Here is a 24,364-nt window from a genome sequence, read left to right as displayed (position 1 = left end):
CAATTATATGACCACCATTCAACTCTTTTAGGTGAAAGTGAAACTAATTTAATTGCATCCATGTTACACTCACTTTCTTTACACTCTCCAATCAACTCTCTTCCTTTGCTTTTTCCCCTTAAGTTTTTGGAAGATACCGACATGAAGCTAGTAATAATTTCCTGTAGCCAATTGACAAATAGAGACACCTTGCCCAAAGCCATAAAAACTGATAACATAATATTTTGTGAATGGTTTCCATGTAGGTTAACCAATAGGAGTGAAAGACAAATTTCATTAAAAACAAGAATGAAAAAAAGTGGGAAGGAAAAAGACTAGGGTACATTACAACAACAAAAATGTCGTTAAAATTTTTCTAGTTTAGGAACTATTAATTACTCAATCAGTTAATGACATGTTCAAAGAATGGTTACCTAGTAGCCACTATTGATTTGATTAACCACTTGAGCAGTTAATTACTCCTAAATTGGAAGTAGAGAAAAATTTGCCTCCACCAAGTTGAAATTCTTCCCAAGACAAAGTGTACATCATGAGTGAGGCGTATTTCTACATAGCCTTGGAGAAAGGTGAGAAGTTGTTCGAATAACCACCTAGATCAGCCCCTCTGACAATTTTCTTTCGGGGGAGGGGGTGTTATATGACAACAAGTTTTATTTTATAAATAAATGGATCAAACAATGAAGGGGTGTTACATGACAAGTTGTTTTATTTTATAAATAAATGGATCAAACAATGAAGGGGTTGACTCACACTTCGAATGGTTTGTTCACGTGGCATAAAGTCCAGTGTGAGTCATCCCCTGGAGCAACTAGACTACCACCATCAGTGCTTATGGACTCAGCACCTGAACATGATATTAAAGCTGGAATTTTTTCTTTGCTAAGGCCATCAATTTCCTGTTCAGTATCCTCAGTTTCAGTGATTCCAACATCACTGTTCAATTTTTTACCATCATTTATTTCAATATTGACTTGAGGACCTGAAAATCTATTGGTACCAGATTCATTGGCAATTTCTCTTTCATCTGACAAGCATCTACAGCAGTCAAACTCATCCAGCTCATACAATTGGCTCATTAACCCTTCCCTCCATGATATCCTCATTTGGGATTGTGAAGCATTCTCTGTTGTAGAACTAGATAACCAAGGATCTTGACCCTCCAAAAAATTTGGACGTTTACTGAGATCAATAGATTCACAAGGCATAGTTAAAAAATCAAATTGGAAACTTGAATTAACAGAATCCTCCAGGGGCATAGAAATATTGAGAAGTAAGCTTTCTGATAGAAGTATTTTGCTGGATGAGTTAAGGCCAGGGTTAGAAATATCTTCCTTTCGTTTGTCTGCATGCACCAATGACAATCCAACATGTAAATCTGAACTAGAATCTGACTGTGGAGTTTGAATAACATTTCCACTACCAAATGAATTCAGGGAAAATGGAGAATTCTCATCAATGAGATTATATCTATCAGTTTTTCCTTTTCCTGAGCTGCCTGCCCTACAAATAGGTGTGGGATTGGGAGAAAACAATAAGGATGAATAAGAAGGCGATAATATGTAATTAGAAGGTACTTGAAATTCAGCAAGTCCATTTGGAGAAATTGAAGAACTGATTTTTCTCATGATACCATTAGCACCACCAGACAAATCACCGTTATCACTTACATTCCAAAAAGTTTTAGAACTGGATGATGGTGAAGTACTGGAAGCAAGAGTTGTGGATTCTGCTAGTCCCTGACTTTGATTTAGTCCATTTCCAAACTCCTTACTCGGAATTTTCTTTCCCTTGTTAAATGGAGAAGAAAGCCAATGCACTACAGCTTCAGTTGGCAAAGGTAACAAGGAAGGACTAGCATGGTCATTAGTATCAATTACTTTCTTCTTCTCATCATTATCAAAACTATTAGCAGCTATTTTATCACTGCATGAATAGTTCTTCTCTACAGTGAGAATCCCTCTAGGCCTACATTTCCTCTTGTCAACGACACCAGAAACAACATAGCCAGCACCATAACAAGCAGGTGTTGCTGTTTTTGGAACCAAAGAAGACCCACATTGTATCTCCGGGGAAAGAGAGTCATGAATTGGAGGTGTTCTACTATCCATTGAGTTTGGATTCTCCTCCACATCCCTAAAAACTCTAACATCCTCCAAATACGACCCAGTAACCTTTTTACTCAAAGGAGTCGAGTTTACAGCACCATGACCCAAATTGACATGGGCATGCTCACCAGCATTATCATTTCTCCCTCCCAAGATATCCTCCTTTTCCTTTAACTCCTCTGATGCAGATGGTAGTCTATGTAAAAGCTTGCCATGTTCATTCAAAGCAGAACAAGGCTTAGACTTTTGGCCAGTCCTAGAACCAGATTTCTTCCCAGACTGCCATTGGTAGAGGCACAGCGGGTTCTTCTTATGCGTCCGCTTCTTATCCGATGCAAGTGTCTTAGTTCTCAACCCAGCATTACCCTTTGGAAGGTTCTCCATGGAAGAATTAGATTTAGACTGTTTCGGTGGAGCTGCACGAGGAACTGAGCTGGGAGTTTTGGTGAGACTCTTGGGTCTGTGGACAGGGGTTCTAAAAGAAGAGGAAGACAAGAACCTGAGACAACCCTTTGGGGCTTCAGTGGAAACACTAGAAGAAGCATAACTACTGTTGCTGCTGCTGGAAATGCGGTTGAGATCCTGCAAAGGGCTTCTAGGACATGGCTTCTTTTTCGCACGGGATGGTGCAGCTGTGAATGGTGTAGGTGATGGGGGCAAAGAGGAATATTTCTTTGATGAAAATGCTTTACTCATGGTGAAGCCTGCAGGATCTACATCACATTGAACTGATCTCAATACATTAATTAATTAATTGCCATCACATTGACATATTCTGCATAAGCACACTAGCTTTTTTAATCTTTAACAGAAATTAGAAACCCAGCACACAAATGTAATCATGCCACAAAAGGGAGAATTATTACATGTATGGAAAATTCATGGCGTAGAATTTGCAACAGTGAATCATTCTCATTTCATTTCCAGAAATAGAAATGCGGTGAGAGATCTCAAAAACTGTTCTGTAAAACAAATTTCGAAAGTTGCTACTGCCACCACACCAATTTGGGGTTCTCCGGCGGCGAAGCTAGAGTGGTGAAGGACCGGAAAAGAAATTTTGAAAAACTGAAAACTCAATTTAGAAACAGTAACTAACTAAACATGGCGTTACCTGAGGAATCAGAAGGTGGATCTGAAGTATGAAGCAGCAGCAAGTGATCTCAAACAGCAACTCATTTCGACCTTAACGATGTGTCATGTGTGTTTGTTTGTTACTTTGCTTGGTTTCGCTGCGTTTAAATTTTTCACTTTAAACTTTAAAAATTAAAATAATGCATTAAAGTTTCATCGTTCGACTCGACCACTGGATAAAAAGACGACTCTACCCATTTACTTTGCCTCACAAAAGTTACTTGATCTCTATGTTGGAAATCAGAATTTCAACAATTAGATCAAGAGTTTAATAAAGATACATTTTAGTATAAAAATTATATTTTTAATTAATTATAAGTTATATTTTATAAGATTTTTAACATATTATTAAAAAAGTTAAAATATTTATTAATGTTATAATGAGTTTAATGATTATGTATTTTTAATGTAAGATATATTAACTAAGTAATTAGGTATAAGCAGTTAAAGTTTGTTAAATTGTTTAGATAATATTTTTAATGAAAATACTTCATAGTTTATGATATAATATGAGTTATTTTATGTTACACATTTTATTGATCATATAATTTATTTTGTGTATAACATAATTGACTATAGTACCACATGATCCATTATCTGTATAATTAATTAATTGTTGATTAATTGTACACATAATTAATGTGCGAAAGTAATTGATTATGTGTTTAATCAAATAGAAAAGTAAAAAAAAGGATACTTTGATGTTTTTTTTTTTACCGCATACTTGATGATATTAAAACTAAAACCTAAGATTACAATTTTTTTAAAAAAATTGACATCAAAATATTTTAAAATTAAATTAAACATAAATTTATCTCCATTTTAACTAAACTTATTTTTGCTAAAAAAAACTAAACATATTTTATTTTTATTTTATATTTAAAAAAACTAAAATCTCATTGTCCCTTTATTTACGTCTCTTCTTGAAATTGCTTGATTGAAAATTAAAATACTCATTTTCGTCTTTAAATTCGTCAAACGCGGTTGAAAGATGAAAAATAATAAAAAATGACAAATTAATCCTATGTTGATTTTTTTTTATTAACTCAAACAGTTGTACACATGTGATACTTCCATTGATCACTTAGCCGCTGGTGATTGACATAAGTCATCCACCTTATTGTCTCTGTATCACAAAATTAATTTTTCAATTTATTTTATGAACTTAATAACTTATTATCATTTAAATCATTGAACTTAACCACACTTAATGACATTTTGGTTCCAAAACTTGACACATACTTGTCATTTTTGTTTCTGAAAATATTTTTAAATTTTTAAATAAGTCTCATATTACATGAAATTATTAACATAAACATTATCATATTCTTTTATTTCTATTATTTCTACAATCCTATCATTTGAAATTGTTATAATCATTTTCTTACATACCTTTTATAATTTTCACATCAAAATTCAATGATTTTTATAATTATTTTCTTACATATCTCTTGTAATTTTGATGACACATGATAATCATTAAATAAAAGCATCAAGTAGACAAAATCGTCTTAGTTAAGAGATAAAATTAATGATAAAATTAAGGTTGTTATTTGGATATAATCTTAAAATAAGTCACATTGAGATGTGTTTTTATTGCTTTAATCATATAATATCATTCAACTTATTTTATCACATTAGATAATTAAGTTTAATTTTAATTTTTTATCTTTTATAATTAAAGACTAAAGATATTTTTTAAAGATCGGATATTTTTATTTTAAATTTTAATATAATATATTTCAAAAACATATTTTAATTCGTAATTCTAAATCTAATCTTTCGTGCGTTCTATCAATATTAACTACCATCTTCACATAATTTTTTTATAGCAAAAATTGAATACTTTAGAAAGAAAAGTTCAAAAACATCATATCTGATGCCCAGCTTAACCTCAAACAAGAAACAAGGATGGCAAAATTATAGCAGGTAGAACATTCCAAAAATGGAAAATGTCTACCAGCGCAGGTATTAAAAAAATGAGCTGGTCTAAATATCAATAGCCATTAATAATTTAATCATTATTTTCCTTGTCTCTATCTCCACCACCAACCTTCTTTCGCTTCACACGTCCTCGACGACCACCACTTAGCGGACTGGTTAGTGACAAGTCAGCATTCCCCACCTCTACGTAGGTGAGGTTTAGAATTAGGAAAATTACAAATTAATTAGGAATTAAAGTATCTTTTTAAAATATATTAAATTAAAAATAAAATATTAAATTTACAAAAACTTCCTTATATTTTAATCTTAAAAAATGAAAAATTAAACTTAATAATATGACGTAACAAAATAAGTTACATAATATTATATAATTAAATAATACATAAGACATATCAATATAATTTATTTTAAAATCACATTAAAATAATAATTTAAGATTAATTTATCGTATTTTTTACAAATTAAAAATAAAATTTTAATTTTTACATTTTAAGAAGCTAACCGTGAATACCTAAAAAATTCAAGATGAAAATCATGATTTAATCTTATAAATTTTAATTTAGAAAATACTAGAAGAGTAGGAACCTTTATTAGACAAATTTGTTAGAAAATTTTAATTTAGGAGATACTATCAGAGTATGAATTAGGGGTGGGTAAATAGATTGTCCTCTTGTGTATATAGTGCATAGTCCGTCTTGCATAAATTTACATTGGTGTGGATCGAATTAGTCTATCCCTGCACTTATACAGGAAAGCAATATATTGGTCTGTCTCGTCCCATAGACTTAGATTTTTTTTTTAATTACAATTTCAAAATAAATATATTTTTCTTCTTAAAAAAATAATCAATTATACTCAATTATATATATATTTTAAAAAATCTCTAATAAATGTTCAATTATAAAAGTTTTAACACAATCAACTAAATTTTTAACATAAATATAATTTTTTTTTGGATTAATTGAATTTAAATTAAGCTTACCTGGATCAAACCCGCATAATCCATAAATTATGCAAGATCCATAAATTATGCAAGATGAACCTAAAATCTTATGTAATCAATTTTTTTTAAAAAAAATTCATCCATAACCCAAGCGCGGATTAGAGTCCCGTGCCCGATTCATGGACGTAAGCGGGAATAGCCACCCCTACTAGGAACCTTTATTAAACAAATTTGTAAGAGAAAGTGTTCCTCAGTTTTGATCTGAGCAAGAGCAGAGAAAATAACAAAGGCTAAAAGGAAAAAACACACACACCAAATTTCAAAACCTTTGTCACTCTACTCACTGCAACTACAACATCCTCTCTTTCCCATGGTACAATTTATCTGTTTATGTTACCGTTACCCTTTCAACAATTTTGTTCTCACATCATATTGGGGATGTTCTCATGTCACAGGATTACCTTAAGTCCGCGCTTCCTTCTCAAATAATGTCAGAACGAGGCTCCAATCTGGTTGTTATCAACCCAGGTATGCAAAAAATTCAATTTTGTTCACTACCCATTTACCACATTCTTCCCAAAATCAACATCAAGCACTTAAATATTCTAACTTTGTTGATACTGTACCCATTATTACTCAGGTTCTGCAAATGTTAGGATTGGCTTGGCTTCACAGGACACCCCTTTTAATATTCCTCATTGCATTGCTCGCCATACCAAACAAATTCCTAACTTTACTGTTATAGATCAGGTTTTCCCTATAATTTGACAATTTTATTTTATACTCCATTTTATTCTGTACCCTACCCACCTTTTTTTTTCTTTCTGCATGCATGTATGTGTTACTTTAATTGTTGTTGGTTTTTGTTTTTTGCATTTAGATGCTTAATAGTATGGTTACAACAACACAGCTCATCGAAAGGGAAAAAGCTTATGATTTTGTAAGTTATGGCACACTTTGAGGCTGTAATTTCATGTTACAGATTGCTAATATTGATTTTTTTCCCTCTTTTGTTAAAAAAAAAAAAAAGATTGCACCATTGTTGAAGATACCGTTTTTGGATGAAGGTCCCGGTAACTCTTTCCCCCGTAAGGTATGTGGAATGTTTATTCAGTTACAATTCAAATGAATGAACTCATAACTGTTTGTTTGTATGATCTGATTTTGTTGTTTGTTGTGTTACTGTAATTTTGTTGTAATAATGTTTGGACCTGTCCAGACTTTCTTTGGATCTGTTTAAGCATGGGACTAATATTCCCCTTTCAAACCATCGCATTTCTAGTAGTGTGAAATCTGTGGCAATTATGTTGTACTTGATTTGATAAAGATTTTGAGCTGAAGATAAGTGATGAGCTGCAGAAGACAGACATGCAGACAGACAAATATATTATTCATTAAAGATATTGTAATTTGATTAACCCTTTTGGGAATAATCACATTTCTATGAAGGTCACTGCTATTTTTGTCCTTAATATAAATAAACAATGCTTAACTGAGCTTTTATTATATGATTTGAAGACATATTCAATTCATGTCCTTATGATCTCATGAAGTTTGTCACTTCACTCATGTATCACCTAGACAATTCTTATTTCCATGGTTGTTTTCTTCTAATAAAAGTCATTTTAAATGAAAATAGAGTAAAATCTAGCATGTAAAGCTGGTTTAAATAAAAATAGAGCAAAATCTAGCATGTAAAGCTGGAGAGCTACTGAAGACAAAAGAAGCAAAATAACAGGTTATCCATCGAGAGAGTATGATAGATAAGTTTTGGGAATGATTCTAGTAGCTAGTTATTCATTGATTCTATGAACATGTTAACAAGGATGAATTCTATGATTTCTGAAAAGTGAAAAGTCGATTTCCTACTCTCAGGATCAGGCAAAACTAATCTATTTGGAAAATTCTATCAAATATTTATGAAGTTGTTATTGGTTTTTTCTAGGATTACTATTTGACAATACAACTTAAGCCCAAGTAACTTTTTTTCTTAATTAATAGTATTAATTAATTAATTAATACTATGACTTTCAATGTACCTGATGTGCAGATGGGACGTGTTGATGGACACAATCCTCATATCAGGAAGGATTTGCCGTTGACCTGGACTAATGTCTATGAGGAGGCCACTAATTCATCTGTATCATTAGGTAAGAAGAAATTGGTCTCTTTGCATTTTCCTAGTACTTTCCTGGTTTCCTTTGTGGCTTTGGTATGTTTATGTCAATTAGCTTAGCATTTGATTCATCTATGTCCATTTTACCAAGTATCTAATATGAGCTGGAAAGTATCTTTAATGAGTATTATTTGAACAACGTAATGTTAGAGCTGATGCATTACCCTATCTTGTTATAAAGTATTACAATTATTATATGAAAATTCACTTTACAACAACAACAACAACAACGCCTTATCCCACTAGGTGGGGTCGGCTACATGGATCAACTTCCGCCATAATGTTCTATCAAGTACCATACTTCTATCCAAATCATTAAGTTCGAGATCCTTCTTGATAACCTCTCTTATAGTCTTTTTGGGTCTTCCTCTGCCTCGAATTGTTTGCCTTCTCTCCATCTGGTCTACTCTCCTCACTACAGAGTCTACCGGTCTTCTCTCTACATGCCCAAACCACCTAAGTCTATTTTCCACCATCTTCTCTACAATAGGCGCTACTCCAACCCTCTCTCTAATAGCTCCGTTTCTAATTTTATCATGTCGAGTCTTACCACACATCCACCGTAACATCCTCATCTCCGCTACACCTACTTTAGTCTCATGTTGGCTCTTGACCGCCCAACATTCTGTTCCGTACAAAATCGCCGGTCTTACCGCAGTCCGATAAAACTTTCCCTTTAGCTTGATCGGTACCTTTGCATCACATAACACCCCCGATGCTTTTCTCCATTTCATCCATCCTGCTTGAATGCGATGATTCACATCCCCTTCAATTTCTCCATCATCCTGTATTACAGACCCAAGATATTTAAACCGTGTGACTTGAGGGATAATATGGTCTCCTATTTTCACCTCTGAGTTAGATACCCTCCTACTTTTGTTGAACTTACATTCCATATACTCCGATTTGCTTCTGCTTAGGCGAAAGCCATGTGTTTCTAGAGCTCGTCTCCAAGTTTCCAACCTCTCATTCAACTCCTCCCTCGACTCTCCAAGGAGGACTATGTCATCTGCAAAAAGCATGCATCTCGGCGCTATCTCTTGGATTTGTTCCGTTAGGACATCCAGAATTGAGGTAAAAAGGTAGGGGCTAAGGGTTGACCCTTGATGCAAACCAATTGTGATGGGAAAATCATCTGACTCTCCACCCTGTGTCCTAACACTAGTCGATACCCTATTATACATATCTTGGATAGCTCGAATATATGCAACCCTAACCCCTTTCTTCTCTAGAGCTTTCCACAAAATCTCTCTAGGCACTCTATCATACGCTTTCTCCAAGTCAATAAAAATCAAGTGCAAGTCTTGTTGGTCCATGCGATATTGCTCCATCACCCGCCGTAATAAATAAATCGCTTCCATGGTCGACCTTCCCGGCATGAAACCAAATTGATTTTCAGTAACTTGAGTCTCCTTTCTTAATCTCCGTTCGATCACTCTTTCCCATAATTTCATGATATGACTCATGAGCTTGATTCCCCTATAATTTGCACAATTTTGTATATCCCCCTTGTTCTTATAGATTGGCACTAACGTGCTTCTCCTCCATTCCTCCGGCATGCGTTTTGACCTCATAATTTCATTAAAGAGTTTGGTGAGCCACTCAAGACCTCTATCTCCAAGAGTTTTCCACACTTCAATAGGTATGTTGTCTGGCCCCACCGCCTTACCGTTACTCATTCTTTTCAACGCTTCCTTTACTTCCTGTTTCTGAATCCGACGATAATACTTATAGTTCCGGTCCTCTTCTCTTGTGTCTAGACTGCTAGAGTCATATCCATATCCATCATTAAATAAGTTGTGGAAATACACCTTCCACCTTTCCTTGATATCTTTTTCATGCACTAAGACTTTGCCTTCTTCATCCTTAACACACTTTACGTGATCCAAATCTCTAGTCTTCCTCTCTCTACCCTTAGCAAGCCTATATATAGGTCTTTCTCCGTCCCTGGTTCCTAGAGCTTGGTATAGTCCGTCAAAAGCTTGGGCTCTTGCCTCACTCACCGCCTTTTTGGTTTCATTTCTAGCTATCTTATACTTATCCCAAGTTTCAGAATTTCTACACCTAGACCACTCCTTGAAACACTCCTTTTTTACTCTAACTTTGCTCTGAACACTTTCATTCCACCACCACGATTCTTTACCCCTAGGTCCAAAACCTCTAGATTCACCCAACGTCTCTTTAGCCACTTTAATAATCTCTTGGGACGTCTTGTTCCACATATCATTTGCACTTCCTTGTGATTGTCCACACCATCCCTCCCATATCTTTTGTTGGAAGATTCCTTGTTTCTCACCCTTCAAGTGTCACCATTTGATCCTTGGTGCTACCATAGGACTTCTTCTCTTTGCCCTATCTCTAATTCTTACATCCATAACCAAAACTCTATGTTGGGTAGTCAAGCTCTCTCCCGGGATAACTTTACAGTTCAAGCAATACTTCCTATTAGACTGCCTGATAAGGAAGAAATCTATCTGAGAACATGTCCCTCCACTTTTGTAAGTGATAAGATGTTCCTCTCTTTTCTTAAACCATGTATTGGCTATAGAAAGATCCAAAGCCTCCGAAAACTCCAAGATGGATTTACCCTCCCCATTCATCTCCCCTAGGCCAAAACCCCCATGCACCCCCTCAAAACCTCTATCCACGCTACCTACATGTCCATTGAGATCCCCTCCTAGGAAAACTTTCTCTCCTTGGGGTATATCCTGAAGTACCCCTTCTAGATCCTCCCAAAATTTTACCTTAAAGTGTTCTGCTAACCCAACCTGAGGTGCGTACCCACTAATAACATTAAAGGTGTCCTGTTCCACTACCAATTTTAAGGCTATGATACGATCTCCTACTCTTCTTACATCTACGACATCCTTCTTCCACTCCTTGTCCACAATAATCCCTACCCTATTTCTTGATCTGATTTTTCCCGTATACCACAGCTTAAATCCCGAGTTGTCTAATTCTTTCGCTTTTTCACCTGTCCACTTAGTTTCTTGTAGGCACATAAAATTGATCTTCCTCCTCACCATAACATCCACTATTTCCATAGATTTTCCAGTAAGTGTACCTATATTCCATGTACCAAAGCGAATCCTCCTGTCATGAACTAGCTTCTTTACCCACACCCGTTCACGAAAATGTGGGAACCCTTGCTTACTTTTCACTACATCCGGGCGGCGATGCAGCGGCCCTTGCTCTTTTGACACTGTACTCGAGCCATACAGCGCGTTGCTTCCGGGCAACGACCTAGCATTCACATTATTACGTAATTGATCCATGTCATAGAGATTCGACAAAGTTTTACGTTGGCTGTCGAAAGCCTAACACAACCCTCTCCTTTTATCCGGGCTTGGGACCGGCTAAGAATAGCAAAGCTAACCTAGGCAGGATTATGAAAATTCACTTTAAGATAATTTTTATTGTTTTTATTTTTTTAGTGACATTAAATTGAAATATGTTATTCTCTTTTATCTTCTTTTTGTCCCATCGTTGTTTGGTCCTTGTGTTTGCTTTGTTGCTTTTTTTTTTGGAACTGAGGTCTTCATTTAGAAGTGAGAAGTTGGAATGTTCAAATTAAAACGATTATGTCACATGAGCAATGAAGTGTTGATGGTAGCATGAATAATTTCATAAGCGAGTTGGTATAACAGTAACACTGATGAACACATTAATCCTGTATGTTCCATGCATTAGTGGTTATTGAGAGGTTGGCTTCCTCTCTTTTACATTTTTATTCAATGAAGGGGACTGCTTCTGATTCTGTTGAGTGTAAGCAAGGAATTTATTGTGATGGTGTAGTTGTTTATTTGGATTGGGACCATGGTGTAACAAAAGATATTGGCATCATTTTAACGGTAAGTTGCTTTCTGAGTGTTCCTAAAAAGAGCCATTATGTGTTTTTTTCCTGGTCAAAACTCACTGAGTCAATGTTGGGTGCTTCAGTTGTACTGTAGATCTGTATTAACTGTGCCCCATTTAGATGTAAGAAATGCATTTATTAAATGATTTAGAGCTGCATAATTTTATGGATCTGGAACCTCATTTGTTCTCCATATTTTTTCTTACTAGTTTTATGTCTTGGTCAATGGACTTGTTCCTTTATTTGTTATTTTCAATCACAGTGTGAAGGGAGAGGTGCAAGCCTGCTATTAATTTCAATATTTGAGCATTTCTTCTTGCTTTGTTTCCATTAAATGTCATCAGGAATTTAAGAATTTAGGACAGGTATAAAATTTTCACCTGAAATTATGTATCTAAGCACCTCAGATTTCAACATTCTAAGATGCATCATAACTTTACTATAACTGTCTTGGAGTTGGAATGTGGTTAGACAAGTTGCTGAAGACCTGCATGAACTCACAAATTTTAAATTGATGGTCAGATTTATTTTTTTAAGAATTTGATGTTCACTTGTTTTGTTTTGCTGTCTCCATAAGTTCAGGCTCTTGAGGGGCTATCTATGTGTACTTCAAATACATAGGCGGCTACACTCCCTGTATCTTTCTCAAGTTATTGTTGCCCAGAAACAAAGAAACTAAAGAAATGTCTGTATTGCAACTAGTTCTATTGATCATCTGGCTTTTTCTGATTGTGAAAAAGAATATATTCTACATAAATATGAATGGGGTGTGCTGTCTCTCTAATCTGAGTTCAATCTATTTGTTGTGTGAACTAACAGAGCATGTTTAGCTTTTTGGTTCTTTGTGATCCATTATAAGCATTGTAGATGTACATAAGAGGACATGGCATTTAATTTTGCTTTGGTCTTAAATGCTGTGTTATTTTCATATTAATTAGCATTATGTTATGATTTGTATACAAATTGGCACTTGTAGAGACTTCAAGTAAAGATGAGACTGGTCAGTTTTTGGATCCAAAAGAAGGTACACATTCAAAGGAACCTAATGCAAGTGAAAGAAAATTCAAAGAGTTCATTTGTGGTGAGGAAGCATTAAGAATATCCCCAACTGAACCATATTGTTTTTGCCATCCAATTCGCAGAGGACATTTGAACATTTCACAATATTATTCCATGCAGCAGGTACTTATCACTTCCAAACTAGAATACTATTGGTGTAAGTCAGTAATTTTATCTAGGTGCTGTAAAGCTTTTTCCTCCATCACAGCATCACCTATGGGCTTCTTTGTTGTTGCCTGTTGCATTTTTAGGTTAGTTCCGCATTTAAAAAAAAATATACAATAAGTTTTCTTCATAATGGAGAATAATGCAGAAGTGGGGGATGATATGTTTAATTATTAATTAATAAATTGTAGTAATTATGATGTAACTGAATTGGGAGTTAACACTTGTATTGGTGATTTAGAGATTTATCGTCAATAATTTGGGAAATTATGGTTTAGTTGTTTTGGTCATTGAATATCTAACCTCTTTTGGAATATATTTTTATTTTGTTTTCTAGATTGGGATAACTTGAGTCTGAAGTTCGGGTTGCTTGTCCAAATAATTTAGGGTCCTTTGAGTTGCTTATATAAACTATTAGAAATGGGTCTAATAACTCAACCCTAAAAGCTAGTTCAAAGGAAGAGGATTGCCCAAGCCTTACAAAGTATTATGGCCATATTCCTAGCTGATGTGAAACATCTTCCCCCTCATGCCCAAGATTGAATAGTTGGAATATGAAGTTTCCAAGACTAGACATCTATGGGTGGCCAAACATCAAAGACTGGACAGACTTTGATACTATATTAGAAACAGATTAGATTTAACTTTACTACAAAAGCTAGCTCAAGGGAAAGTGTTGCCCAACACTTGTAAGAAGTTTGGCCATATTTCTAGCTAATGTAGGATATCTAAATGTGAACCATGTCTTAGAGATTAAGATACTTACTGTGATTGAATGGTGAGAATGTTGAGTGTCTTCGACATTATTTCTAGCTCTCATTTTATATCACTACCACTTGCCTATTTTGCAGGTACTTGAAGATCTACATACTATTTGGGACTGGATTTTAATAGAGAAACTGCACATTCCTCACAATGAAAGAAATATGTATTCTGCTGTTCTTGTGATGCCAGAAACATTTGACAATCGTGGTATTTGGAAATTAGTTCATTTAAACTGTGATAAATACTTGTCATTAATTTATTTTGCATGTTGTGGTTCTTTTCAAATTCTTATTTTTCCACTCTTGATATAGTCATTTTATGTTTTTGTCCTTGCCACGAGCAGAAATAAAAGAAATTCTATCTTTAGTACTACAAGAACTCCGCTTTGGCTCAGCAGTGGTACACCAGGTATGACCTATCTTGCTGTTATAAGTTTATATGATATGATGAATGCTGGTATAAATGACTATTAATCTGAGATGATGAACATCATCATTGACTGATCGTGGTTATAGTTGTTTTGTTGCTGCTGTTGATAATATTTTAAATTACTTCTGGGGTTATTTCAAACTCCCTTGACTACTATAGATGGACACTGGTATCATCGGCAAGTCTCATTCTCAAGGAGTGGGTTCAGTCCCTCAAGATTGGTATCAAGCATGTTGGTAATGAAAATTGAGGGAACTGAACAAATGTGTGTTAAGCAAAGCAGTTCTTGCCCTTAATTTGGGTGATTTCACTGTCAAACTTTTGGTTAATATTTTCCAAATGAAACCGAGTCTTACTGTTGGAAGTTGTTGCAGCAGACTTTATTCAAATTTTCCTAGTCTCAAACTTTTTGCTCTTGCTTTACAAATCCTTTGAGCTCTAACAGTTGCGATATCTTTAATCTACATCAGGGATCACGATCCTGATGGATGATGAAATATAATTATAGAATGGGGTGTTGGAGATCAAATACTAAAACATTTGATCAAATAGGCTTTTTATACATAGAAGGGAACTATTTGTCAGGATTTCTCAATTAGCTTCTAAAGATTTCATATGGTATTATTTGACCAGGAAGGTCTTGCAGCAGTTTTTGGAAATGGATTATCAACAGCATGTGTTGTGAATATTGGTGCCCAGGTGACATCACTTATATGCATTGAGGTAAATGAAACTTCGGTGTATTTTATTATTATTATTATTATTATTCAACATATCTTATTTGGCACTACATTTGGAGTTTTCTATTAGGATATCTTGGAAGATGGAATAACTCAATGATGTAACATTTTCCTGAACATGAATCTAGAATTTGTCTTTATGGATTAATAGTTCTATGATCTACTACTCTTAACAGCAGAAAATTTGGAAGTAGATTAATGACAGCGCTGTATGTAGATCAACACATCACTGTATGTTTATCCAGCACCCAGGGGTGGAGCCAGGAATTTGGTTTGAGGGGGGCCAAAGAAAAAATAAACTTTTACATGTATAAAAAATATATAAAAAGTTTAATATATGATATATATATATATATATATATATATGTGTGTGTGTGAAGGCGAGCCCTGGTGCAACGGTAAAGTTGTGTCTTGTGACTTGTTGGTCATGGGTTCGAATCCGAAAACAGCCTCTTTGCATATGCAAGGGTAAGACTGCGTACAACATCCCTCCCCCATACCTTCGCATAGCGAAGAGCCTCCGGGCAATGGGGTACCAAGTTTTTTTTTATATATATATATATATATATATATATCTAATATTTTTTATAAAGAAAAAATATAACTATATCAAGTACAAAAAACATTACTACCTAGCTAATTAGATCATTTATATAAATATAACAAACAAATAGATACATTTTTTCTTGTAATTATAAAAAACATACTCGGTTTTAAATATATTAATTATACACTTGTATATAAGAAACAAATAGATACATTTTTTATATCCTTAAATTATTGTGAATTTTATTAATGAGACAATCAATCATTTCATATACAAGTGGATGTATTCATTTGATTTATTAACAATTTAAGTCAATTTCATAGGCAAAAAAAAAAATTATTTAGTAATGTTATTAAATATAACCACTACTTTAACTATTGGATTATATGGGTATTTTTAGAATAAAATTCAAATTTGATATTTTTAATTAAAATTAACTAACTTAACTATTTCTATTGGTTTTATTTCTTTTATATATTAATAGAGGTAGTATAAGAGAAAAAGGATAAATTAGATGTATAAAATAATTTTGAATAATTATATGTGGACACTGTAACATTACAAATATTTCATTAATGCCTATAATTTCTCTTTATCTTACTCTTTCTCTCGCATTATATTACCTATTGTAGTTACACCTTTCTCATTTTTCTCTAATTTTCTCCCTAAGTGTCTACTAACATGGTAATTTTCATATATCATTTTTCAATATTTTTTAAAAAAAATTAGGAGGGCATAATTTTTTCTATAATATATTAAATACACTTTGGAAAAATTTGGGGGGGAGGGGTGGGCATGTGCCCCCCTCCCTCCGCCTCTGCCAGCACTGCCTGACAGTGTGGTAGTAGATTAATTACAGCAGAAAATGTATATATGCTCCCTGAACTTTACTTCATTCGTTTTGAAGTAACCACCCTCAACTTTCAGATTTGGCAGTGTGGAAAACTTTGTTGTACCATCAGCAGTAAGGAAAATAACATTTACTTTTCTGATATTTTCAATTTTTGAAAGTGGTCCTTAAATTTTCTAAAATCCTACAAATGACACTCTTGGGTGACAAGTTGATAGCATGTTTGATAATACGCCAATTCAAACCATACACGTTTAATTTTTACGTCCACAGAGAAGCTACTCTGTTTAGCTTTTATTTTTCATTTTTTCAGTAAAAAACGCTAATCAGAGTCTCTTAGACGCAGAACCAAACATATACTAAGTTAAAACCAATCGCTAGGTTGCTTTCATGTGTTGATTAATATGACAATAACCCTTCCTTTTCTCAGGGTAGTGTTTTGCCCCACTTGTCTGGGCTTTCCTTCTCCTGAAAAGTAGAAGCTCCTCCAAGTAGCTTTCATAGAAGCTTTATTTTTGGGATTTTGTTCATTAAAAAAAAGCTACTTTATTTTTAAGAGCTTTTGTAAAATCGTGCTTAGCCCAACTTCTTTTAAGGAAAAGAGAAGCGCAGAAAATGTTAGGCCAAACACTACGTAGGTGGGGTTGGCTATGGATCAAATAACGCTGCATGCTGCTATCTTGGATTAATAACTATGGTTAGAGATATAACAACAAAAACAATTTTTCCCCCACTATGTGAGGTTGTCTATAAATCTTATGTTGGCCATGGTAATCGTAACAACTAAATATTGTTGATTGTGACGTTTGTTTTAATGATTTAAACTTCTGACCAGTCATTGTATTTTCTTTGTGACTTCAGTAAAACAAATATGGTAAAATAACTTCTATGACTTTGACACTAGTAATATTATTCTGAATATAGTTTTGCTATTGGCCACATATATCAACTTTAAGTATTAGCTTGTGCCTATTTATTAACTGTTGAAGTTGAGTTCTCTGCATAGATGATGGTAGTTCAGATTGATATGAAAAACACAAGGTCACTAATCTTGGCATTTAAATTTGTCTCTTGTTGCTCAGGATGGAGGTGCTCTACCTTCAACCGGAAAGACTTTGCCTTTTGGTGGTGAGGTACAAAATAGTTTCATATTTCTACCCATTTTTACTGATGTTTTAAATCCTTAAAAACTTGGAAAATATGCACTTACTGACATGCTTGATATACCTAATATTTGATTTTCTGACTCAAATTTTTCTTTAAGTGTAGCAACTATGTGATTTTCTTTCCACCTGTGACCGTGACTTTTGCCATGTATAAACTAAACTATATTGGTCCGAACAAATGGATTAATTGTGTAGTATATTGGTCCGAACAAAAGTATTTTCTTAGAATTTGAACTTAGGGCACAACTCAATCTCACAAAACCAGCTTGTAAAGTGAGGACTGTGCAAACTTTTTTAGCTCTATTTTAGTCATATAAGTCGCTGGGACTAAACACCACCCTTGAGGTGACAATTAAGGAAACCCCTAAAGAGGCCACAACTAAGATAGGCTAGGGGTGACCACAATTAAGGAGGCTTTCCAATAGTATTTATTCTATGAAGTATTGATCCAAACAAAAGTCTTCAGCTAGCCTAGGCATTCCAAAAAAGACCTAAATGGTGGGGGAATAAATTGAACTATGATTATGAGTTATACATTGGATGAAAGATGTACACGTATAAGAACTTGAGTTACAACAAATATGTATTACAACCACTTTTAAAGCTTTCTATAAACGAAAGACAGAAAAACTTCTAAACAGAAAATGAGGAAGATGATAATATTCAACCCATCCAAAAAACGATTACAACTCTAGTATATATGCTAGAGCTAGGACAGCTGTACACAGCTGTTATTGCAACTGTCAACTAACCCAAGGTTAGTTGAGTTAACTGTAAAGGCTAATTATACTAAACTGAAATAAAAGAAAGGAGTAATTCCACTCTACTACTCTTATACACTTACCTAACATTGACTTGTATAATCCAATTGTTAAAAATATTCAGCAACACACCCTCTAAATCCCATGCCTCGTGTAATTAAAGAAAACTGTGCTTGTCAATGTATACTGATTCTCCATTATGTAATATGTTGCTATTTTGGCTTTTTCAATTTGTTTTAGTATCAAGATTTTCATATTATAATTCTTCTAATTATGTAGCTGACCATATTTTGTGTGTTCCAAATTTTGTAAGTTTGTGGTATTATATGATGTCATTATTTAAATAAGGACTTCATACTTTCAGGATATATCAAGGGCTTTTCTCTGGACCCAAAGACACTACCAGACTTGGTCACCAGTTCATTCAGATGTTTTTGCAAAACCTATAGATCTGCTAATGTTAAATCAACTGAAAGAGACATATTGTGAAGTCAAGGTGAGTTCTACTACTTTATCTCATTTTGTTGAAACAATACATTATTTTCCTTGCATCCTGTTACTGAGTTTGCAGACATCTCCCTGAGTAATTTAGAGCTCAAGCTTATTGAGTGCAAGCTGGATTATTTAATTTGTAAATTAGTTGCCGCACATTTGTGCCCCTGTAAATATGTTTATCTTGTTTCTAAATATCATGAATAATTTTTTTTTATATAGTACTATTTACAAATTTCATTCCTTTCCACTTGTCATTGGGAACAAGTAATCTTACAGTTTCAAGGTATTTTTTGTGTACAAAGTAAATTCAGATTCCAAACAACTGTTTAAATCCATTTGAATTGATTTTGTCCTATGGCCTACAAAAAAGTAAGTAGCAGTGACTAAACCTATTTCAAACATTCTTAACACCTTTTATTTTTTTATTTGTTTCTGTTGTAGAGTCTAATAATTATTTAAAGAATTCATATAACACATAGCTTGAGTTTGAAGCAAAAGGGAGAAAGTAGCATTTTAAAAAAAGTTGGGTGAAAAAGGTTTCCCAAAAAAGTTGGTTTCTCTTCTCTCTCTCTCTGGTCCATCTCTTTTAGGCTAAAAGAATGAAAACTGTCAAACAACTCTTATTTTATTTTTAAATCTCTTATTTTGAGTTCTGATGTAAAAGTAGCTTCTAAGTAACAAAAAAATGCTGGACAAAATACCTCCTAGCATGCAATACTCTTTGATGTAAGTACAAGTGCACAATTCTTCTCAATTATATTTTATGTGGAGGGTCTACTTAGTCTGTACACTTTGGGTTTGTGGTCATTTTAAAATATTACTTGGTAAATTTTCAAAATTTTTGAAAAATTACACAATAAAATTTGAAGAAAAGCTAACTTAATAATATTTAAATTGATATAAATATTAAAAATTGTATCATAAAATCTGCTTCAAATTATCTGTTTTTCTATATTCTTTTTGTCTCTTTTTAAGGTTTATTTTCTCCAAATGAGTTTGCCCACCCTTTAATGTTTTTATATTCTTTATAACTGCCCTTTAATGTACAAATAAGCCAAAACATTGGACGTGTCTCATGACTTTCGAATATGCATCTCATCATATACAACTAGTGCTGCTGCTCCTCTCAAGTTTTTGCTTGCTTCCAAACTTGGATTCATTTTTTAATCATCTAGTGTCCTGTCTATAGGAGGGGGAACTTGATGCTGTTGCAGTAGTTCATTCCTTTGCGGAAAAAGTGCCAGCTGTGTCTCACAAGACAAGGCTTTCTGCTCTTAATGTATGTTCCTCCATTGAATGTTTTTCATTTTCCCTCACATTTTTCCTTTGAACAATGGTATGATTGCAAAGGGATGATGATTATTGCACAGGTTCCTCCTATGGGATTGTTCTATCCAACACTTTTAACTCCTGATGTGTATCCTCCTCCTCCCCGTACTTGGTTAGTGGATTCATGAATTTCTTTCTGTGCTGTTAGCATGTTTGTGAACAAATTATATGTTTACACAATTCTAGTGGTTTCCCTTGCTAGGTTTCACGACTATGAGGATATGCTTGAAGATACATGGCATATTGACTTTTCCCGGAGGTCTGACATGCCAGATACTTTCTATCCCAATGTTAATGGAGGATTACCAATGTGGGAAAGCTATCCAGTTTTTTCAACTAAGCCAAAAAAAGAAGAGAAAGTTGGCCTTGCAGAGGCTATTACTAACTGCATTCTCTCAACTGGTAATTTTGTCCTTTTTTTCATTTCATACACATAATTTTGAAGCCTTGTTTAACTGCTGGGTTTTGTATTCACAGGTCGCATAGACATCCAGAGAAAATTATTTTGTAGCATACAATTGGTGAGTTTTACATGTTGAGCTTGGTATATAATTATATCTTAATATTACATGTTGATTGGAAGGAATTGACACATTTTTCTGGAATAGACTGGTGGGGTGGCTTTGACAAGTGGCTTAGTTGCAGCAGTAGAAGAAAGGTTTGTTTCAATTTTGATTCACCTTATCATATTAACCTACCTGACAACAAGTTAATTTGGCTATGATACTGATATTTGCAATGATAGTTCATGTATTGTTTCGTATTAAAGAAAGAAAAAGTAGTTGATGGGATCAAACTACATTGATAAGGGTTTAATTCTTACTAGTGCTTATTCATTTGTAGATCATCTTCCTGACCTTGAAATTGGAAAACCTACCCCCGTCCCCCAAACTTCTTTGTACCCAAAAGACCAAAAAAAAAAAGAAACCTGAAATCACCAGCATCCTTGTTACTTGTTAGTGTGATATTGTAGACATATTAAGCAGATCAATGAATTCTGTCTGTAATTATGTTACATATTGGAACGAAAACATAATCTCATTTAATGACCTGAAGTTTTGACTTCAACGTTAATGTAATTTTTTTTGTTTTCTTTCTTTATTATTTATAATTTTAATGTTAGATTTGACTTCTTCGTAAGCTATTTTTCTTTTCTTCATCCTGTTTGACATTATCCCATTTTTCCTTACTTTTTCTCTAAAAGAACTGCACGTTTAGCAGTGACCATCATTTTATGCTTTTTCATTTTTCCTCATCTTGTTTTAATTAGTTCTATTTTTCATGTCGAATTTCAACACCATAGTGTCATGAATGATTCTGTTAATTATGTCATGATATTAAGCTGATGGATGAATCCACTATTCTTTTGAGTCTCAGAGTTTTACATGCCATTCCTCCAAATGAAGCAATTGATACTGTGGAGGTTAGTTTCATATCCTATAATCTAATGATTACTTTTTAATCATCTGTACTTAAAATTATAGATGTGCATACAAATCTGATCCAAGTGGCATTGCTGGCCATTAGCGCTCCATATAATTGTTGTAATGTAGTGTGAATAATCGATCCATAAACATTGATAAAAGATAAAAAAAAAAAATGGTCTGAACTAGTGGCTTTGATTGGAAAAAGAGGTGAACTAGTCAGGTGTCCAGTTCACTCAACCCAGCAAAGAACCAGTAAATAATTGGCTGAACCAGTCTAGAACTAGTGAAACTGGTGGTAAACCTTTTTCATTTTTAATATAACCAGAATCAATTTTTAGCAAAATAAAGGTCCGATGCCAAGCTACAACGAAAGTTCAGCCTTAAGAGGGGTATTTGTTGGATTATTATTATTATTTAGTCTCTTATTATTAGTTTATCTTTAAAACATAGAATTTGATCTAATTTATTACTTAATATATTATATAATGTTAAAAAATGGTATTTAAGGCTTATTATGTTTGTAGTCCCTATAATATACCTGTTTTATGTTTTTAGTCCTTATAAAAATTTTCTATGGTTTTGGTCCCTATAAAATTTTGTTTTTCAGTCCTTAAATGGTATTTTTTTAGTTCTTATAAAATCGTAAACTTTTGATATTTGCCCCTCTTCTATTAGAAGATATTCATTTTAGTCCCTATGTTAGAATCATTGGGTTTGTTATCCAATAGATAGTTGACATGTCATGCGTGGGATAGTAATAGGGACTAAAGCTGAAAAATAAAATTTTATAGGGATCAAAGCCATAAGAAAAATTTTAGAGACTCAAAACATAAAACAAATATATTTTAGAAACCAGAAACATGTTTAAGCCAATGTTTGATTATTGTGGTTTGGCCACTTTCAACCAAGGTCAAACCATTGAATTGTAATAGTTTTATTTTTTTACACATTTATGTGAAAGTGATAGCTTTAACCTACTTATTTTTTGTTTTCTTGTTAACTATTTGTCTCTGATTTTATGTACTACCTTTTGTACATGGTGGCTCTTAAGGTTCTACAATCAAGGACAAATCCGACGTTTGTGTCTTGGAAGGGCGGGGCGGTATGTTGAACACTTGTGACCTTCATGCTTGGCTTCTTACTTCATGAATTTCTTCTTGTTGGTTATTAAGTGGTTCTTATTGTCACTATATGTTTTTTCAATTATGAATGAGAAATATATGTTCATCTCTTTTTGGATGTTAATGTTGATTCTTCTTTCATGGACTTGGAGGAATTTGATGTCTTAAATTATTGGAAAAATAATCTTGTTAATTATTCAGCTTTCAAAGTCATGAAATTCATGAATTTAAGGTTCAGAGGGAAACCGAGGGCGAGCCTAGCGAAGCCAAATAAATAATATGTTTTAGTAGTTGTTTATTTATTTATATATGTAAATCATTGTTATTTTTTAAATAAAAATTATCAATCAATTTCAGATTCAGGTCTACGGTTCCAGTTGATTTTCAATTGTGGGATGTGGACCTTTATTACAATGTCCAAGTTCCATAATTGTGGGTCCATTATTAATTGTAAGATGTTAAATCTGGTGGGAAGTGGTCAGATATTTTGTTTTAAAATCTTATACCTGAACCTGATCATGTATAATGTATCCTTAATTTTTGCTTAACATACTGATATGCCTTTGCAGATTCTTGGTGTTCTTGATTTAGGCAGGGATGCATGGATAAGTCGGGAGGACTGGATTCACAATGGGGTCCATGTTGGAAGTAACAAAAAATACAAGGATTCATATTATCTTCAAGCTCAAGCTATGTGTTATATGAATTCTTGAAAGGATGATGAGACACTACAATGAAGACAGGAAGAAGAAGAAAAAAATGCAAAGAATATTTGAAGGCTACGTGTGATAATTAGTTAATTATATGGATTACAATTCCATAATCCCCGGCTAACTAGGCCATAGCAAACTCAAGTCTCACGTCGGAAGCTTAGGCAAAAGAAATGGAAAGTAGTCCTTATGAATATAACTTATAGTCTACCTTGAAATTTAAGAAGGGGTCAATTACCCGGATTCTCATTTTGCCATTGTTTTTACCTTTTGAAATTTTATATTAAATTAAATATTATTTTGTTTAGTAGCATATGGCTATTGAAGTGAGAAATTATTTCCTTTTACTTAAAATGGCAAGCTATTAAATAATTTAAAAACGAAACTTTGATTTGAATTTATTCAGTTTCAAACATGTGTTATTGACAACAACCAGAATGGTCTTGAAGAAATTGCACGATTAATCAGAAATATGATAAGATTTTTATCTGTTTATGGGGTTATTATTTTTAATTTGATTTGATTAAATTTTAGATTTTATTATTGACTATTTGTTTAAGAGCTGAGGTTTTTTTTCTCTTTTAAAAGTAAAATAAAAAATGTTGTTCAACTTTGAACAGATAGTTAAGTTTAACAAAAGAAAGG

At 33.5% G+C, this 24,364-nt stretch overlaps 2 protein-coding genes across 5 annotated transcripts; one reads left to right on the top strand and one right to left on the bottom strand.

The window, feature by feature from the left end:
- Nucleotides 1-254: 254 nt before the first annotated feature.
- Nucleotides 255-3,345, bottom strand: LOC114403808. Of its 3 annotated transcripts, XM_028366983.1 has the most exons (3): nucleotides 3,217-3,345; nucleotides 1,668-2,818; nucleotides 1,332-1,500 (listed from the first exon to the last, which is right to left on the bottom strand). In XM_028366983.1, exons 2-3 carry the CDS (start codon nucleotides 2,799-2,801, stop codon nucleotides 1,471-1,473), a joined length of 1,164 nt encoding a protein of 387 aa, XP_028222784.1. In that variant the 5' UTR covers nucleotides 2,802-2,818; nucleotides 3,217-3,345; the 3' UTR covers nucleotides 1,332-1,470. The 3 variants fall into 3 exon arrangements, with proteins under 3 accessions (XP_028222783.1, XP_028222782.1, XP_028222784.1); XM_028366982.1 differs by having other exon boundaries at nucleotides 255-2,833; XM_028366981.1 differs by having other exon boundaries at nucleotides 255-2,818.
- Nucleotides 3,346-6,267: 2,922 nt separating this feature from the next.
- On the top strand, nucleotides 6,268-24,053 carry LOC114403921 (actin-related protein 9-like). 2 transcript variants are annotated; one of them, XM_028367152.1, is made up of 20 exons: nucleotides 6,269-6,496; nucleotides 6,579-6,651; nucleotides 6,764-6,873; nucleotides 7,004-7,063; nucleotides 7,154-7,216; nucleotides 8,174-8,273; nucleotides 13,132-13,337; nucleotides 14,231-14,351; nucleotides 14,488-14,552; nucleotides 15,207-15,296; nucleotides 17,793-17,843; nucleotides 19,002-19,133; nucleotides 20,322-20,411; nucleotides 20,503-20,573; nucleotides 20,664-20,863; nucleotides 20,939-20,982; nucleotides 21,070-21,119; nucleotides 21,839-21,884; nucleotides 22,940-22,990; nucleotides 23,579-24,053. In XM_028367152.1, the coding sequence occupies exons 1-20, from the start codon at nucleotides 6,494-6,496 to the stop codon at nucleotides 23,720-23,722; spliced, it is 1,770 nt and encodes a 589-aa protein (XP_028222953.1). In that variant the 5' UTR covers nucleotides 6,269-6,493; the 3' UTR covers nucleotides 23,723-24,053. The 2 variants fall into 2 exon arrangements, with proteins under 2 accessions (XP_028222954.1, XP_028222953.1); XM_028367153.1 differs by lacking the exon at nucleotides 7,004-7,063 and having other exon boundaries at nucleotides 6,268-6,496.
- The last annotated feature ends 311 nt before the right edge of the window (nucleotides 24,054-24,364 follow it).

This window comes from Glycine soja, chromosome 20 (assembly GCF_004193775.1).
Source record: "Glycine soja cultivar W05 chromosome 20, ASM419377v2, whole genome shotgun sequence".
Classification (NCBI taxonomy): Eukaryota; Viridiplantae; Streptophyta; class Magnoliopsida; order Fabales; family Fabaceae; genus Glycine; species Glycine soja.
This window is presented reverse-complemented; position numbering and strand designations above follow the sequence as displayed.

Bases quoted from the DNA above. Each gene is read 5' to 3' on its own strand.
- LOC114403808 (XM_028366982.1), bottom strand. From the start codon at position 2,801: ATGAGTAAAGCATTTTCATCAAAGAAATATTCCTCTTTGCCCCCATCA.
- LOC114403921 (XM_028367152.1), top strand. The intron at 6,652-6,763 runs GTATGCAAAAAA...ATTATTACTCAG, and splicing joins TCTGGTTGTTATCAACCCAG to GTTCTGCAAATGTTAGGATT. The intron at 22,991-23,578 runs GTATGTTGAACA...ATGCCTTTGCAG, and splicing joins TGTCTTGGAAGGGCGGGGCG to ATTCTTGGTGTTCTTGATTT.